At 38.6% G+C, this 19,793-nt stretch overlaps 1 protein-coding gene across 1 annotated transcript in view; it reads right to left on the bottom strand.

Moving 5' to 3' along the window:
* PCDH15 (protocadherin related 15) overlaps positions 1-19,793 on the bottom strand; it is a 723,362-nt gene that overhangs the window by 43,929 nt on the left and 659,640 nt on the right. The window contains exon 28 of the mRNA XM_059172504.1: positions 17,554-17,642. Within this exon, the coding sequence (XP_059028487.1) occupies positions 17,554-17,642 (89 nt within the window). The remainder of the gene's footprint in view (positions 1-17,553; positions 17,643-19,793) is intronic.

Genomic DNA, 19,793 nt, shown 5'->3' with positions numbered 1-19,793 from the left:
AAGGGTGAATACCCAACTTTTGTATTAACATGAATAGGACTGGAAGAGATTATGCTGAGTGAAATACGTCAAGCAGAGAAAGTCAATTATCATATGGTTTTACTTACTGGTGGAGCATAAGGAATTACACAGAGGACACTGGGAGAAGGAGAAGAAAAAGGAGTTGGGGGAAATCAGTGGTGGGGGACAAACCATGATAGACTGTGGACTCTGAGAAACAAACTGAGGGTTTTGGGATGGGGGAGATGGTGACCCTGGTGGTGGATACTAAGGAGGGCACATATTGCATGGGAACACTGGGTGTGACGCATAAACAATGAATCTTGGATCACTGAAAAATAAAATAAAATAAAATTACAAAAAAGAAAAAAAAAGAAATATATAGAAAAAAATAGTTCATGCAAACTTTCCTCTTTATATTATGTTGCTTGAATTTCTTGTAATGGGCATAAGAAAACAATATGATCATACTTACAAAACACTATTTAGCTCCCTACTTCCTCTTCCTCAACTTCTTAAAGAAAAAAGAAAAAATTAAACATTTATCTGTTTGAGGGGCGCCTGGGTGGCTCAGTGGGTTAAAGCCTCTGCCTTCGGCTCAGGTCATGATCTCAGGATCCTGGGATCAAGACCCGAATCAGGCTCTCTGCTCAGCTGGGAGCCTGCTTCCTCCTCTTTCTCTGACTGCTTCTCTGCCTACTTGTGATCCCTCTGTCTCTGTCAAATAAATAAATAAAATCTTTAAAAAAAAATTATCTCTGTTTGAGAGTGGGAAGGGGCAGAGGGAGACAAAAGCATCTCAAACAGACTTCCCACTGAGTGCAGAACTTGATCTCACAACTCTGAGAACAGGACCTGAGCTGAAACCAAGAGACGGATGCTTAACCAACTGAGCCACCCAAGCACCCTAAGAAAAAAGAAATCTTTATATAAATATAGTTTAAAAATATAGAAGATTAAGTTGGAGTTGGAGCTGTCTAATAAATTCATAGTAAAACTCAGGTAAGTGGTTAGTGGGACATTTTCTTTCACTCATTCATTTATTTTCATTCATTCCATAGATTTTTTTTTTTTTTTAAGTACCAAGGATCTTTATTCTCAGACCTAATGTTCAACCTGTGACTGCAAATAACATGTCACTATTTTGACAACACCTTCATTCTTTCCAAGTCTTCAGCCATAAGGTTATACCTTATTCTCATCATAACAAGATAAATGAATCAGATTGAAAGAGGATTACGGAGATACACTGAAGATAAAAGCAAAGGGGAACAAACATTTTACAAGTTTATCATCCCAGTTACCCTAAAGGTTAAGTTGCAGATTTACAAAAGTAATGACAGAACCGCATGATTTCAGTGAAACCAACACAAGTTAGATCTTTTAAAAAAAGGGGTGGGGCTAGTATTGAATGCATCCCATAGACCAGGCACTGTTCTAGACACTTGGAATATATCAGTGAACAAAACCAAGATCTTTGACATCAGAGAACTTGCATTCTAACTGAGCAAACTGGACAAGATAATAAAATAATAAGATGTGGGGCACCTGGGTGGCTCAGTTGGTTAGGCATCTGCCTTCAGCTCAGGTCATGGTCCCAGGGTCCTGGAATTGAGTCCCACATTGGGCTCCCTGCCCAGCAGGAAGCCTGCTTCTCCCTTTCCTTCTGCCTGCTGCTCCCCCTGCCTGTGCTCTCTCTCTCTCTCTCTCAAATAAATAATTAAAATATTTAAAAAATAAAATAATAAAATGGCAGTAATGTTTAGGAAACATGTTGCTGAGATGTCGCTGTGTGAGCAGACTGAAGGAGACAGTGAGTAATGTAGACACAGGCAGGAGCCTTCCAGAGGAGGAAACTGATAACCCCCCTACCCCCCACATGAAGAACCTGGTGTACAAGTGTGGGTGGAGTAGAGAAGGTGGGGGCGGATCATGCAGGGGCTTGTAAATGTGGAAGTAATGTGAGTGACCTCGCATTTAAAAGAAGCAAGCCTGGCCTCTATGTTGTGAACAGACTGCAACAGGGGCCAAGAGGAGAATGGGGGAAACAAGTTAATAATGACTTTAAGGACATGCTTAAGGAGAACTTATTAAATGCCCAGTCTACTCAGTAATTTGGAGGAAGAGAAGACACAGCATAATTCCCGATTATGATCCATCTATGAACCACATAATCAGATATTAACATCTATGTATTATTAATATGCCTAGTTAAATATGCAAGAGGCATAAATCTTTTAAAATAGATCAATAAGAACAATGCTTAACTGGACAAATACTTCCGGTAATTATCTAGTTAACCTAGATAAGCTCTGGCCTTTCGTGTTTGCTCATCTGGAAATAGGTCAATTTTTATAGGTTATTCTTTGTTTAAAGAAAAGCACAGAGGAGAGACTAGAGCTCAGAGATCAATTCCTGATGCTTCATTATTTCCCTTGAAGTGTCTACCTAGGCACAGATGGCTCTCAAAAGTGGGTGCCATTTTTTTCAGAGTTCTGCTTCTTTCCATTGCCTTTGTATTGAACTCAGAGCTCAGATCCCTTCTCGGCATCTTCTCGTGCCATCTGAGTTGTTTCTTTGTGAGGTCCAGTGTTTTGTGTATGGGGAAATGTTGTTGGTGTGGCGGTGGTATTACCACACTATTATACAGCATGTATTAAAGCCAGCTGGCATCTCAAGGAAAGTGGGATTTATGCAAAACCACCAGGCACTATTTGATGATACCATCTGAAGATACTTTAGGTCTATAGTGCAGAGAATGGACTCGACTGGAAAAATAAAAACAGTAATAGAGAAGTATTGATTGACTAAAATATTCTGTGAAAGATGCAGGCGGGCAGAGGATTTTCGCCTGTGGTCCACGCGGCTGCCCCCCCACGACGCGCACAGCCGCCCCACAACAGCCCATACAGGTGTGCCCCCTGCAGAGGAGTGGGGCCATTAGCTGCTCCCCGTGCCCCTCCTGATTACCCAGCCTACTCACACAGTGGCTGCTTGCCCCAAGGACAATCCTGCCAATAAAGCCTTATAGAACGTTCTGTCCTCCCTCCCCAAGCTCCCTGGGAGACTTCCATGCCTGGCATTTTTCAAATAAAGGCTTATGCTAATCGTGCTCTGATTTTCTCCCACAGTTTTCAGTCACCTGCCCTCCCCCTCCCGCTGGCTTTATAGAATAAATGCTTGAAAGATGTACTAACATTAAATTTTAGAGTAAGAAATCTCAGACTCTGTTTTAGATTAGGATGGGGATGGGCCTATAGTTTATAATGTCATCATTGCTGAGTGGTTTATTACATCATAAAGTGCATACTATTTGGCATACAATACCCCCTTTTACATGTGACAGTGTAGAATTTTACCTAAGCTTGTTGCTCCTGGACCACAACAAGGAGCCCCCAGCCAAATGTGTTACCAGGAAACTGCATAGTGCAAAGAGCCATTCTTCGCTAAGCCTTGGGAGATGCCAGGCACAGATCCTCCAAACTCCCATTTTTTGCCACATCCAAGATCAGCTGAACTGTTATGTCTCAACTGAGCAATCAAACCCACACACAAATATGCTTGTTAACCAAACATTGGTTAAGTGTTTCTCCTTCCTTCAAGTTTCTGGATTTTGAGCCACCCTTGGCCTATGACAGCATACATGCCCACAGGCCCCTCCTAGAATGGTGGATGCTGGGGCAAAACACTCTCTGGTCTAGATCCACTGTCCCATCACCTCACTTGCCCACAACTGGTCCTTTCTACCCTTGCTCACTGCTCCCTATGAAAGAATGGCTTCTTCTGACTAAACTTTGAGTGCTGTCAACCTCTGGGTCAGATGGTGTTCCCTATGACAATGACCTTCTCCCTAGTACCTTAGTTCTTCTCTCCCGCTTAGAATAATCCTTAGAAATAAAGTTTCTCTTCTAAATCCAGATTTGTCTTTGACACGCGGAATGGGTAGACAGCTAAAGGAGACTCTTTCACACACTCCTATGCAGTCTTATTAAATAAGTGTGTATTACCAGCCAAAGGAGGTGATAAGCAAAGAATTTTCAGCAAACTACATGAAACAAATGATTATTCATTAGCATCCCCTTTCCTCAATCCTCTATGTCTGCTGTGAAACAGCCACGAGACCCCAAATTTCCAATTGCATTAGCTGCTTTTCTCTCACTTGAGATGTGTGAATTCTCATCAGCACTGCTTAATTATAATTTAAAACTGTTCAAACAAACTACAAAACTGCAAGCTCTAAAGTTCGTTTCAGCCACTAAACATGGCAAACAAAAACATGAGCAAGGCCTACTCAAGCCCCCCACCGCCGACTGTGGTAATGAACGGTCACCAGGACACCATCTACTCACGGCAAATGGAAGCCACCATGAGCCAAGGGTCAGTCATTGCCATCATGGACAAAACTATGTGCCTGGGACTGTGCTGTCCACACCACGAACCGACCACAGTCTTTATTAGATAAGCAAAAAGAAGACATCAATAAAAAAGGCACTACCACTCCCGTGACCCACGCTGACTCTTCTGGGTTTTATTTATTTATTTCTCTCCCTAAAAGCGCCCTGATTTCAATGGAGGAATTAGCCTGGTACCCAACATGCCTGACTGACTTAGATCCTTGGTCCTGTCCTGCCTCATCCCATGCCAAACACGACTGCAGGTGACACAGACCAGGCCCTCTTCTCTCCGGGAGTTTGGTTCTTGAGTCAAAGACACAAGAGCATAGAAAGGTTGGAACCCCCTCACTGAGGTGCCATGGGCTCATCACACTGAAATCACGCAGCACCTGCTCACCCTGCGGTTTTTGCTTCCCTGGCCCCTGCACCTGTCCCTGTTCAAGGCTGCTCCCCAGCCAGCGTTCCTTCCTCCCATTGTCACTCTTGGCTCCCGACAGCTTCCAGCAAAGCTCCCTCCACTAAAATTAGCCTCAGCCCATTTCCAGCACATTAGATCTCGTAAGATGCATATTTCCTTTTAAGGTCCCGTTGTACCAACACACAAGTCCTTTTTCTAATTATCTCATGGAAGCAACATCTGTCTGATTTTCCTAGTCCCAGTCTAATCGGCCCTGCTAGACTCTTTGTAATTCCGCTGGCCATGTATTCTTTCTGCTTAAAGTTGTAAGGTTGCTCATTATAGAGTTTGAGAAGAATCTGTATTCTGGAAAAATCTAGTCATTTACATTTGCCCTGCATCTAAATTCTTGGGAGCAATGTATCAATTTCAAATACACATAGTGTAAACAAACACATAGCAGAATACTACTTGATTATAACAAACTTTCTCAAAACAAAGAATGGTCTTTGATCTTCTAAGAAGCAAATATAGTGCAAATCAATTAGAATAGTAGTTACAATCATTAACCAAAACCTAAATTTTTAAGGGCTTATTTTTCTACTCTAGTTTAAAAGATCTGCAACTTACTCATAAAACTTAGTAATAGTTACTATGCCATCTCTAGACTAAGTTTCAAACACTCTAAAATTCTAAATATAATTAACACAACATTTTAGAAGCATATACACACAAGTGTTCATATATGCATGTACTTATATAAAAATACATGTTTGTGTTACAGATGCGTATTTATATGTATATGTTTTATACACATATAAGTTTACATGAAAATACATCAGTATAAAACATTTTTTGTGTTGCCACTTTAAGCTAGTTTATAATTTAATTAATTGTTTAATAGATTTTTATAATAAATCCTGGATACATTAATAAATTTTGCAGTAAATAGTGGAAGGTATATTTAATTGAATTTAAAAACTATGAAAATAGTTTTTTTCTTTAAATCATAAACTGAAGTCAGCAATGAAGAAGTGAGTCACTTAACTAATCTACCCTTAAACCAAGTGTTTTTGGTAGATGCCCCTAAATTTTAATTTACAGCATCACTTTATCTAGTTAGCTATATGTACCTCTTCAGTGAGTTTCAACCAAACATTTCATTATAAAAAATTAAGTGTGGAGCCTCAGAGAAACAGTTTTATAGCTAAAGTAGGTATTTATTTATGGTTGATTTACCTTTTAGATTTTCATACCAAAATTATTACAGTGGCTATCTTTTTTTTTTAAGATTTTATTTATTTGACAGAGAGACATCACAAGTAGGCAGAGAGGCAAGCAGAGAGAGAAGGGGGGAAGCAGACTCTCTGCTGAGCAGAGAGCCCGATGTGGACTTGATCCCAGGACCCTGAGATCATGACCTGAGCCAAAGGCAGCGGCTTAACCCAGTGAGCCACCCAGGCACCCTAAAGTGGCCATCTTCTTAATTACCCATTTGGATGAATGGTAATACTATTTAGTGGAAATTTCTGTAGCGGGGAGAAGCCCACTCCCTAGAAAAGGATGGGTTGGATTTTGGTGGGGGGGGGGGGTCAGGGGTCGGATTTTTAATTGAGTTTCCCTCCCTGCCAAGAGTGACTGGTTAGGGACCCAGCCTGCTGCTGGCCCTTGGACGGAGACTCAAATTAAACCTCTACCACTTGCTATCTGTGTGTCTGGTGGAAATTACGACTTCTAAAAGCTTTGGGGAACTCCTCTGTACAATTGGAAAAGTAATCAGACCTACCTCAAAGGGCTCTGTGAGAAGTTAATTAAACAGCATCCATTAAGTGCACAAAACCCAACAAATAGAAAGAGCACCACAAAGATGTGTTATTTTGTTGTGGTTACAGAAATTCCTTGCATTTCCTGAGGGTAACCCCCATTCGGCCTCTGGTAGTTAATATAGACTAGATTACATTTAACCAGCAACAGAGGGACTCCACCCTAGTACCAGTTACAGTGTTTCAGAACCCTGGCTAAAGAACCCAGTGCAGATAGCCACAGGGACCCAAGGCAAGCTTTCCTGATATCCTGCAGGGACTTCCTCTGTTGATATAGACCCTTAGAGACCCCACCATGGGAAACTGGACATCACACTTTGTATCTTCTATGATGTCTTGCAGGATATAGACATTCCCCCTCAAACTGGTATTTCACTCAGAAATGGTTAGGTCTTTTCACCAGAAGTGGTTTCATTTTTATAACTGATTCTTTTTTATTATTATTGTTATTTTTTTTATTGGTCTGCTTCTTTTACTTTGGCCCTAACTGATGAAAACCAAGTTCAGAAAACCCTTCGCAGGGCTCGGTCTCATCGTCTCTGTAATCGTCTCACTCTTAACCCATTTAATTTCTTTCTATTCTGTTTGCTTTATTTTTATGACTCATGTTAAATGTGTATTACCTCGCTTTATAGCATGAATCATTGTAAAATGCCTGAAATTCTCTTTGAATAGGTGGAACATTAAAAATAATTACATTTAGCATCTAATACAATTTAGATAGAAATGAAAATAACTGAAATATCATTTGTGTTACTGCTGATACAAATAGAATTTTCTTATATAAACTTGTGGTTGAATTTATTTCTCGTGTTTACAAAAGCCACAGCATGGACAGAAGTAAATTGTGAATAAATTGGAGAAAGTTAAGAAAAGAACCATATGTGCAATTAAGAGAGAGGAGAACTGGTCTTGCTGATCAGGCATCTGAACTAAGTGGATGCACAAGGGAACGGTGTATTACCTCAGACCACAGGTTGGAACTGACTATTAAAAAAATATAATAATAAGCTGTTTAGGGTGCCTGGGTAGCTCAGTCGCTAAGTATCTGATTCTTGATCTCAGCTCAGGTCTTGATCTCAGGGTAGTGAGTTCAAGCCCCACACCCTGTGTGGAGCCTACTTAAAGAAAACAAACAAACAAAAAAAATAAGCTGTTCTATTTGACAAAATTTCTACACTATAAAACTTAAAAGAATATGATAGAAGAGTTTTGAAAGGAACAAATGCCCAGCATGTATTTTGAAAATCTTTATACAGCAACAGTGACTCACACCCTAAATCTGCCTTCTAGTTCTCTCCTCTTTGGTGCGAGCAAAAGCTCTGAAAAATACACTGAATGGAATAGTAGGATATTTGGGAAAAGTACAACAAAGATTATGACACTCTACTTTTTTCTGCTTTTTTTCTCTAATTTTTACACAATTGTGTTTCCAAAGATTTTTTGGTAAAAAGGTAAGTACAACAGGAAACTGGAAAATGGCTTTCTTCACTGTTTTTGTGAATGGATTTTACCTTTGGATTATGAGTAACCACTTAACCCAAATCACAGGATAAAATATACCTGTACAAATTAAGTTCTTTTACTAACTTTAACTTTATTCTATTAACTTTTGTATGTTAATAAGTGTTATCACTTATGTAAGTGATGTTAATAAATAGTTAATAAGTGATATATATATATATCATAAGCCATAAATTAAAATAAGAGTATTAGAGCCAATATAGTGGTACCCTCACTATAATTGTCACTTATGAATTAAACTGATATCCCCCCTCAATCAAAATCTACTCTTCGAACTTGCTATGTTCTTAAACAGAATACCCCCTCCAATATGACTTTACTTTTTTTTTTTTTTTTGAAGATTTTATTTATTTATTGGTCAGACAGAGATCACAAGTAAGCAGAGAAGCAGGCAGAGAGAGAGGAAGGGAAGCAGGCTCCTGGCTAAGCAGAGCCTGATGCAGGGCTCGATCCCAGGATTCTGGGATCTTGACCTGAGCTGAAGGCAGAGGCTTTAACCTACTGAGCCACCCAGGTGCCCCAAGCCCAATGTTTTTTGTAAATGCATATTGCTGAGAAAAATGAGAGAGTGTGGCACAATTATATATTTATATTTTCCTCTATTACATGTACCAGATGGCAAATATTAACTAAGAAAGTCGATCATTCTTCAGTACTTATTTCTCCCAAAGAAACTAGTATTGTTTTGACTATAATGGTTCTGAAATTTGTTAATTAACAAATGACGTATATTCTGACCACTAAAATACAAAACAAACCTATTGAAAGCAGAACATCAGCACTCATAATTCTTTACTGAATTACTATACAATGGAATCTTTAGAAAAGGCAAACTCTAGTTGTAAATCCCTTGTTTTTGGTTAATTCCACATGTAGGGAATTATATACTTGACCCTCAAACACCACGGGTTTGAACTGCCTGGATCTGCAGATATATAGAAGAGTTTTGAAAGGAACAAATGCCCAGCATGTATTTTGAAAATCTTTATACAGCAACAGTGACTCACACCCTAAATCTGCCTTCTAGTTCTCTCCTCTTTGGTGCGAGCAAAAGCTCTGAAAAATACACTGAATGGAATAGTAGGATATTTGGGAAAAGTTTTTATAGGACAACACCTTCAATGTATTTTTTCTCCTCTATGATTTTCTTACTATCACTGTCTTTTCTCTAACTTATGTCCTCATAAGGATATAGCATATAGTCTACAGAACATACAAAATATGTGTTAATCAACAGTGTTATTGGTCAATAGCAGGATTTGTAGTTGAGTTTTTGGTGAGTTAAAGGTTATATGCGGACTTCCAACTGCAGGGCACCCCTGAGCCCTAAGTGATTTAAGGGTTAACTGTGTATGAGTTTGGAAAATCCATGGTACATAAAATAAAAAATAAGAATTTACCCTAATAGCAAAAATGAACTATTGGGACTTCATCAAGGTAAAAAGTTTTTACACAACAAAGGAAACAGTCAACAAAACTGAAAGAAAACCAACAGAGTGGGAGATGACATATCAGATATGATATGACATATCTGATAAAGGGCTAGTATCCAAAATCTATAAAGAACGTATCAAACTCAACACCCATGGAACAAATAATCCAATCAAGAAATGGGCAGAAGAAGCAAACAGGCATTTCTGCAAAGAAGGCATCCAGATGGCCAACAGACACATGAAAAAGTGCTCAACATCACTGGGCATCAGGGAAATACAAATCAAATCCATAATGAGATACCACCTCATACCAGTTAGAATGGTTAAAACTAACCAGTAAGGAAACAACAGATGTTGGTGAGGATGCGGAGAAAGAGGAACCCTCCTACACTGTTGGTGGGAATACAAACTGGTACAGCCACTCTGGAAAACAGTAAGGAGGTTCCTCAAAAAGTTGAAAATAGAGCTGTCCTAGGACCCAACAATGGCACTACTGGGTATTTACCCCGAAGAAACAAATGTAGTGATTTGAAGGGGCACCTATACCCCATTTTTTATTGTAGCAATATCCACAATAGCCAAACTATGGAAAGAGCCTAGATGTCCATCAACAGTTGAATGGATAACGAAAGATGAGCCTCCCGGATAGGACACGTGAAGGGAGACCTCCCCTCTTTGTAACTATGGTTCCATGTTTTTAGCTCAATACTAACACATTGGGGATAATTAAAAATTTTGCCATACGACATTAAATATGAATTGGACTTCAAATTCCTATACTTTTCCACATTTCAAGGAATTAAGCATTAAAGATACTATGACAGTATGAATGAGTAACAACACTGAGACACTACATTGTAAAAGTCTGGTTGCATTCTAGGCTAGCTTCCATTCTGTGAAGAGCTATGACTTCTTACCACATGTACATTCAAACTAAGTATTTGTGCTTGCAAAAAGAGAGGACTTCTCTTTCTCTGCCAAAATAAAGCCCTAAAACGAGTATTTCAGGGGAAAAAAAAAAAAAAGAAAATGAATTCGCTTTGTGTTGAAACAAAGGATCACCAAGGCTTTGAATAAAACCAAATCCTATTTATGTTTTTTTTTTCAAAGAATAAGGAATTATACCTCAAATATTAAAAAGTAGGATTTCATTTTATGTTGTTTGTGTTTTATTTTTATGACTGGCTTCAATTTATTTTATAGTTATTACATGCCAATTACAGAAAATGATGTTTTCAAGAGTTGTCTATTGAAACGTCTATATTTCATTCTGTTAAGAATTAGATCATTGACAGTCAGCTTCTGTTGGTAACCTCCCCAACTTCAATCACATCTTGTGCTAAGTATACTTAAAATCAGCATATGATTGCCAATGCTTACAACAGTTTAATTTAAAATGCAGCAGAGAAGAAAGACTGCACGACTGAAGAAACTCTCAGGTACATACTAACATTCCATATGTTCCAGCTGGGTTTATGTGTTTTCACAGAGTACCACTGTTTTCATGGGATTGTACCATGCCTGCTCACCATACTCACTCAGTTCATGAGGAATAAGTATGAGAGGAAAACAACCTTAATGCTGGGCAAAGGAAGTGACCGTGTACAGCAAATAACGGTATTTCAATTCACCACCAAGTTGGGAAATCAGCAGAATGCTGATGAGAAAGAATTGGGCCAGGACATTTACGGATGGGAACCAAATCCTGTTCAAGTCAGCGCTCCCCAAGAACAAAACACTATTACTTTCCCACATATCATGTTACCAAATTCTTCAGTGGCTAAGTAAGAAAAATACTTGTTATTTTTTCCCACCTGCTCAGACCCCAAACCCAGGAGCCATTATTGCTTCTTGACTTTGCACGTGCATCTAATCCATGACAAGTTTTAGAGGCTGCGCCTTGAAAATGTACCCTTGATCTAGTCACTCCTTGTGTTCATCTCTACCTCCAGTCCAAGTCACCAATGACCTCTCCCTGCACTCCTTCCTGTTACAGACACGCAGCGGGTTGCCTCATCTCCCACCTCATCTCCCACTCAACAACCTTGGAAAACATGAGCCACAACATGATTTCTCTGTGCAGAGCTTCACAGGCAACACTGGCCAAAATAAATATAATGCAAATTACATGCAAATTTAAAAATTTGAGTACCCACATTAAAGGACTAAAAACAAAAATGGTGAGATTAACTTAAATATATTTATTTCACTCAGTATACCCAAAGATTATCATTTCAGCATTTAATCCACTTAAAAATATTAATGATATTTTCCCTTTTTTGGGGGAGTAGCAATTTTTTTTAAACTTGATATGTATATTATACTTAGATCACCTTCCATTTGGACCTGCCACACATTCCAAGCACACAGCTGCCTAGTGGCTAGCTACTGGACAATCAGTTCTAACGACTTTGTATCTTACACAGAGTAAGATAATAAATCCTCCAAGTCGCCTGTGAGATGCTATATACTAATTTTCTATCTTGACAGGACAAGCATGCTCCAACAGCTGGGTTTTCACACCAGCAGTGTCCTCTCTGGGAAAACACCCTCCACACGCCAACCCCCATCAAAGCAGCCACACGGCTGGCTCTCTTCCTTAATTCCTTTCTGCTTGGATTTCAGCTTAGCAGTAGGCTTTCCTCGGTCATCCTATACAAATAGTACCTTTCTTCCATCATTTCATATTGGCATTTTTATTTGTTTTTATTGCCCTATTATTATATATTCTATATATAAATGTTATATACATATATATATATAATAAAAATAAATAATATACTTTTGTTTCCCTTTTCCCCCAATAGAATATAAGCTCTATGGGAACAGGGACTTTGCTTTGTTCATTGCTAAGCCTCTAGTACTTACAACCAGTAACTACTTTTTATTCTTTAATACATTCCCAGCTTCACATATGGATATTAAGACTTAAAGAGTTTAACTGAACAGTCCAAGACCTCCTAGCTGGTCACTGATGGTCCAGGGACTTGAGCCAAGGGTCCTCTGAACTCAAAAGGAACTGGCTTCCTGAGTAGGAGTCCAATTAAAAATCACTTGGGAATTTTACATTAGATTTTCCCTGAAAGAAAATTCTTACAGGAATTCTATTCCTATTCTTAAAGGAATCTGAATAGATTAAATAAGCATTTTTTTTTTTCCTGTTTCGAGAATGCAACACTCCAAGTTAGGATTTGACAAGTTAAAACACACAGGCTAAATTCAGGCTATTTTCTGTTTTTGGAAATAAAGTTTTATTTACACAAGTACTGTCATTAAAATCATTAAAAGAACGGTTTTTAAATTTTAAATTCCCATTAACATTTAAAAATTATAATGGAAAGAAATGATGTAGTAAAATAATTTAAGTAACATTATAAACATGGTTTTGAAATGTACTATTAGTCTATTAACATTCATATTTACAAGATTCTTATCTGTTCCTATAGAGATGGTGTCCTGAGTCCCCACTGATAGCTCTAAGTAAGGACAGGTTAAGAGTAATCAAAGCTAGATGTTTATGGATTTATCTTTCCATTTGATATTTCCCCTCAAGAGCAGTTTTTATTACACTGATGTAAAAAAATATATAAGTGCTAGTATTTATTGTTTACTGTTTCATAGGTTTTCTTTCCAAGATACTTCATAATTTTCCTCCTAGAAATATGTATCCTGGCCTGATTTCTGAAGTATGTTTTGTAACCTTAACCTAAGGAGCCATGGGTAAGTTAGGCAGGCACATTTCAGATGCTGCACCAATATTTTGTGGAGATGGGCCCTCCTCTACCAAATCAATGCATACTTCCGTAAAGTTCTACTATCACTGAATTTCCATATAAAGTAAGAGAAGTATTTGAGGAACTCCATGACCTAGATGATCAATTCCAATTCCTGCTGTAATGCAGGACTTCTAAAAACGCCTTTATTTATATTTTTCAAAAATGCCATTTCTGCAGATTCTTAAAGATTTAAATCTTAGAATCCTAAGCTTCCTGTACTCCTTTGGGCTCCATGGTAAAGTGGAAGGAGAAGAGACATGAATCCAAAGTTTTCCTACCTTCCTCTTGAGACATCCTTGCTAGCAGTTTGCTGGTAAAGCGAGTTTCTGTATTCTTATTCTCCCAGCCATTAATCCCACTCCTTACCTGCAAGAATTTGTAAGAGAAACACAAGGCCCACGAGGAGATAAATCCTAAATTCCACTTAAAATACCTCAGAACATAAACATGAAAGGCCACCTATGGGCCCAGATTCTCCAAAAAAAAAAAAAAAAAAAAGAAAAGAAAAGAAATACGTTTCCCTAGAAAGGAGCATTGGTTAATTCTATAAGCCCCAAATGGCGAAAGTCATAAAACAATTTTCAGTACAGCATTTATGTCCATTCAGGGGAATGGGGAGTGATCATTACCATTACTACAGCAACACCCCTTTGAAGGAGCTCTGTATTTTGCCATCAAAGGATACTGACCCCGTCTGCAAAACCTTCCTCATGATGAAATGAATGTATTAGGTCATTACGTTTTTCTTTTATCAACCCTCCCAGTCTGCCCTGATTTCATGCTTCCTGAGAAAACTATGGATTATGATCTGGCCTCATTTATGGGTCTGCTTAAAGGAGGAAGTGAAAGTGATGATCATAAGAATTCAAGTTTCCCACTTTGTAGGGTGAGGCTGTCTCGTGGGAGATACAGAAAATGGCTTTGGTGATGATGTGACTTGCCATCAAAGAACGTCTCTAGGAAATGAGTGTGCTGGTGAGCGTTTCCACCAGAGCAAAGAACTCCTATGTTTATTTAACATCCTCACATGATCTGATCATTCTTACTCTCTTCTTACTTAGAGCTGGGGGTGGGGGAGGGGACCAGGACACCATCTCTACAGGGACAATTATGAATCTTATAAATATTAACATTAATAGAGTAATAATACATTCTAAAACATTTTTATAATGTTCATAATGTTATTTAAATGAGGGTTTTGGAGGGGAGATGGTGGGGAATGGCCTAGCCTGATGGTGGGTATTAAGGAGGGCACGTATTTCATGGAGCACTGGGTGTGGTGCATAAGAAATGAACCTTGGAATACTGAAAAATAAAAATTAAAAACAATAGTTTTACTACAAAAAAAATCTTTTTACTACATTATTTCTCTCTATGATAATTTTTAAATGTTAATAGTAATTTTTATTCTAAAAACAATATTTGGATTTATTGGTTTTAATGATAATACTTGTGTAAGTAAAACTTCATTTCCAAGAACAAACAGCAGCTAGAAGTTAGCCTGTATCCTTTAACTAGCCAAGTCCTAATTTAGTGTATTATCCACTCCAGATTACAAAACAAACAAACAAAAAAGCAAAAAGAGAAAACAAACTTATTCTCTTCAGATTCCTAGAACTGTCATCCCATTGTTTACATGGTTACACGTGTATTTCTCTTCTTCCCCTGGATGCTCAGGGAGTGTTTGGTGCAGACTCAAGCTGAATCAGATCTAACAGTCCTTATCATGACCACTAGCAGCTTTCGGAAAGGAATTGGAGAAGCGACACACCTTATGATCCCAGCCACATGACATTCTGGAACAGGCAGAATGATGGAGGCAGTAAGGATGAGAGGGTGTAGGGGGAAGAGAGGAGAGGGGTGGAGAGAGAGGACTTTCAGAGGAGTGGATCCATTCTGTACCACTATTACAGTGAGAGACAGATGTCATCACCCTTTAGCACAAGTCCAACAGAATGTACGCCACCGACAGTAAACCTAACATTAACTATGGATTAGGCGTGATTCTGATGTGTGGTGTAGGTTCACTGGTTGTAACAAATGTATCAGAGTCTGGTGGGAGATGGAGATAGTGAGGGAAGCTGTGTTTGGTCGGGGAGAGAGCACATGGGAATTCTGTCTGTATCTTCGGCTTCAATTTGCTATGAATAAAAATTACTCTAAAAAATAGAGCTTATTTTTTAAAGGGATCAAAAATTTCTGTTCTTAAGGATCTCTAAATTAACACAGATTTTTAAAAACCTACAATAAGGAATTAGGCATTTGCCCTCCATGTTTACTGCATGAGCAAATTTATACTTAATTCTTTTAAAAAGCAACAACACAGGATTGGCACTCTTGTTCCAATTTTCACGAGGAAGAGGTGTGGCCCTAGGTGTGAAATCGCTTGCCTGGAGGTCACACACAGCTACAATAAGATTCAAACTTGTCTGTTTGAATTCATCATCTGAACTCCAAACTCAACTACCCTCTTTGGAAAGAATGGAAAAACTGGGGTCTCTGTCTTTACCCTCCAGACTGGGTCACTAACCTCATTTCTTAGAATTTCTGTTACTCCTATAAGAGTCACAATTCCCATTGTCCTGGCTGACATTTTTTAGTTTTCGACAGCAACCCCATGATATTGGCTTTATTAGTTTCTGTGAACAGATGACTAGAAATGGGGAGGCAGTCTGGGGAGGCTGACGTGATTTGCTCCCCCTCTGGTTTCTAAGCTAATGTCAGAACTCAAAGGTCCTTCCACAGGAATACATTTCTCTCAAGACTTGATGCCTGTTTTTTCTCATTGAGAGCTTCATTTCCACTTAAGAAGAAAAAAATATAAACTTCTATGAAATTATACTTCTTTCTGGTCATTTTTTTCTGGTTTCCCTCAATTCTGTCTCCATATGAGAAAGGGGAATCATGATTTTGCTTGTGTAAAATTTTCATTCAGTAAAATGCATTGAGTGCCCACAATATGTCTGGAATTATAGCAATGGAAGACAGGTCTCCTAGCCTCAAGGAGCTTATACTTCAGTGGGGAACTGACATGCAATGAAAATATTAGATAATGCTGTGAAGAAAAAATAGAGCAGGATGAAGAGCTACCGGCTGAAGATGGTTCTACCATCTTCTGGGTGGTATAATCAGAGAAGGTTTGCTTCCATAGATAACATTATGCAGCTAAGAGACAGGGATGATTCTAGATTTTTGCAGGTACAATCAGCTATTTTTCTGACGAAGATTAAATATGTGTAAACATCCCTCGAAGAAGTAAACCAGATACTGCCTGATTGATATCCCAAGCATACACATTGAGAATCACTTTCTCCATAGGACATTGCACATGACACACAAAGGTTAAGTTTGTGAGAGGTCAAGGAATAATTGTTATAGAGCTCATATGTTTTCATTAGGAGAAGCACTCATGATTTCATCAGTGCTTTTCCTATTGTATTTGACACATAATTACAGAAAGTTTAGCTGTTGATAGCTGATGCTTCTTCAGGCAGCATGGAAGTGAAAGATACTTTGTTAGAAAGCAGCAGTGATAGCTGACATCTGTCTGCTTGAACTCAAGTGAAGACAAGGAATAACAAGAATGTGCCTCTGTGAAAATTAGGAAATGACGTCAGGCTAGGTTTGTCGTGCAGAGTGAACTAGAAAGGCATCTTAATAATTCTCGATAGCATTCAGAATATTAGAAAATGAGAGCTTCATAAATAGGCACAACTTTGAGTCAGCAGTGGCGTGCCACAATGTGACATACATTCTAGAATACTTCAAAATATGTATTGGTGAAAGTTAGTCTTCATGATTTTTGAAAGTGTAAGCTTGAGCCATCTAGATACATCACTATGAGAAATAGCATTCCCTGGACCAGCTGGATTGCTGAGATAATGAGCTTTCTGAATAATTTGGGGCCATAAAATCAAGATATATATGCTCTAATAATGAATATTAGGATTTACTTGTATGCAGCATTCTGAGGTTAAAGCATTCTGAGTAAGATCTTCTCACATCTCATTTCCATACCTACTCAAAGGCACGCTCACCAGCTTCCCTTGTGTTAGATGAAGCGGTTTCAGGAAAGGGTAACCTGAATTATTAAAATGACATATTGTAATATATCTTTCATCAGAACGCTCTAAAAATTTGAAGGACCTAATCCAATCAAATTATAGCCAAATGCAAATCAATATATAAGTAAGCAAAATCCATTACTCTGTAAGATCTTCTATCTTCTTTTCTACCAGAGTCGGGGGCACATTGGAAACGATGACCTGCATGTCCAGCTGATTGACCACGGAAACCTGCAGGAAGTAAAGCCAGAGCCTGTTCAGAACTCAGCAGCATTTCTTTTTCTTTTTCTTTTCTTTTTCTTTTTTTTAAATTATGTTCAGTTAGCTACAGTATAGTTCATCATTAGTTTTTTATGTAGTGGTCAATGATTCATCAGTTGCATATAACACCCAGTGCTCATCACATCACATGCCCTCCTTAACACCTATCACCGGGTTACCCCACCCCTCTACCCACCTCCCTTCTGTAACCCTAAGTTTATTTCCTAGGGTCCAGAATCTCTCATGGTAGAATAAGTCTAACTTGGGTGCCTGGGTGGTTCAGTTGGTTAAGCAACTGCTTTCAGCTCAGGTCGTGATCCTGGAGTCCTGGGATTGGATCTGCATCAGGTTCCCTGCTCAGCAGGGAGTCTCCTTCTCCCTCTCATTCTCTCTCAAATAAATAAATAAAATCTTTAAAAAATTTAAAAAAAGAAGTAAGTCTAACTTACTTAGACTTCTAGTGTGGTTGATTTGTGTGTTTGTTTTGTTGGTTATTTTCTAAGGCATGAAAGAAGATGCATTTATTTTTCTAATTGGGTTACTGAAGGGCGCTCAGGATAATAGAAAACCCAAGTTTTACAAACCTCAAGAGATCACCTATCCAGTGTGACTAGGAAGCTGAGATATGACTAGTTTGAATAATTCACTCTATGGGATCATCACACATAGTCTTCATGTTAGCTTCAGCCAATTCTATGTTTGTGTGAATAAAGAGATAGATACACATTTATATGTGGGACTAAAATAAGCTAGTTTAGCAGCTGTTTACAAATCAATTCTATTCACTAACATTTATGGAATTCCTTTTATGATCTTACTTAAAAAATGAAAAACATAGTATTTATTCAGCATGTGTAAACTACCATTTACTTTTTTCCCCTCAATACTCCATAGGTTTTCACTCATTTAATTATAAATATGACCATATCAGGTAGTTATTACTATCATTCCACTTTTTATTTACTTATTTAAAGATTTATTTATTTTTTTAGAATGAGAGAGAGCAGATGAGCAGGGGGAGGGGCAGAGGAGGAGGGGAGAATCTTAAGTAACCTCCACACTGAGCCTAGAGTCAGATGCAGGGCTCCATCCCATGATCCTGAGATCATGACCTGAGTGGAAATCAACAGTTGGATGCTTGACTGAGCCACCCAGGGATCCCCATTTCACTTTTTAAAAAAGAAAAATAACAATGAGCCTTTTCATCCCTAATGAATATTGCCATGTAGGAGAAAAGTTCCAGATTTGCTGGACCTGGCTATTTTTCAAGAGAAGAAATCCAAAATATTATACAAAATATTTCAAATAAATAGAAATCTTTCAAACCATGTGCGAGTCTAATAATTTATGTGTACAGACTAAATTAAGCCAGGGATCTGTCTGAATACCACCATGGAGCAAACACCAGCAGTTCCAGTCCTGTACCTCTAACTCATTATTGGCATCTGGGACCCTATGTCCAAATTTCCCACAAATGTGTACATGGATCCTGATTGTGGCTTTACCGAAAAAACAAAGCAAAACAAAAGAAACAAACAAAAATGGACTTCATTAGAAAAGGGGATTAACACACTTTTTTTTTTTTTTAAACGATTTTATTTATTTATTTGACAGAGATCACAAGCAGGCAGAGAGGCAGGCAGAGAGAGAGGAGGAAGCAGGCTCCCTGTTGAGCAGAGAGCCCGATGTAGTGCTCGATCCCAGGACCCTGGGATCATGACCTGAGCTGAAGGCAGAGGCTTTAACCCACTGAGCCACCCAGGTGCCCGGATTAACACACTTTTTGTGTAACTTTTTTTATGGGTTCTCTTTCTTTCCTGGTCTCAGTCTGAATAAAGAAACCCTAATGATGGGGCGCCTGGGTGGCTCAGTGGGTTAAGCCGCTGCCTTCGGCTCAGGTCATGATCTCAGAGTCCTGGGATCGAGCCCCACATTGGGCTCTCTGCTCAGCAGGGAGCCTGCTTCCTCCTCTTTCTCTGCCTGCCTCTCTGCCTGCTTGTGATCTCTGTCAAATAAATAAATAAAATCCTTAAAAAAAAAAAAAAAAAGAAACCCTAATGAAAGTCAAAGACACAAGGTGGAAAGAGTTCCAGTCCCTAAATCTCCATTTTCTGGAATGCC

The sequence above is a fragment of the Mustela lutreola genome, chromosome 4, assembly GCF_030435805.1.
Source record: "Mustela lutreola isolate mMusLut2 chromosome 4, mMusLut2.pri, whole genome shotgun sequence".
Lineage (NCBI taxonomy): Eukaryota > Metazoa > Chordata > Mammalia > Carnivora > Mustelidae > Mustela > Mustela lutreola.
The sequence above is the reverse complement of the archived record's forward strand: the minus strand, read 5'-3'. Positions and strand labels throughout refer to the sequence as shown.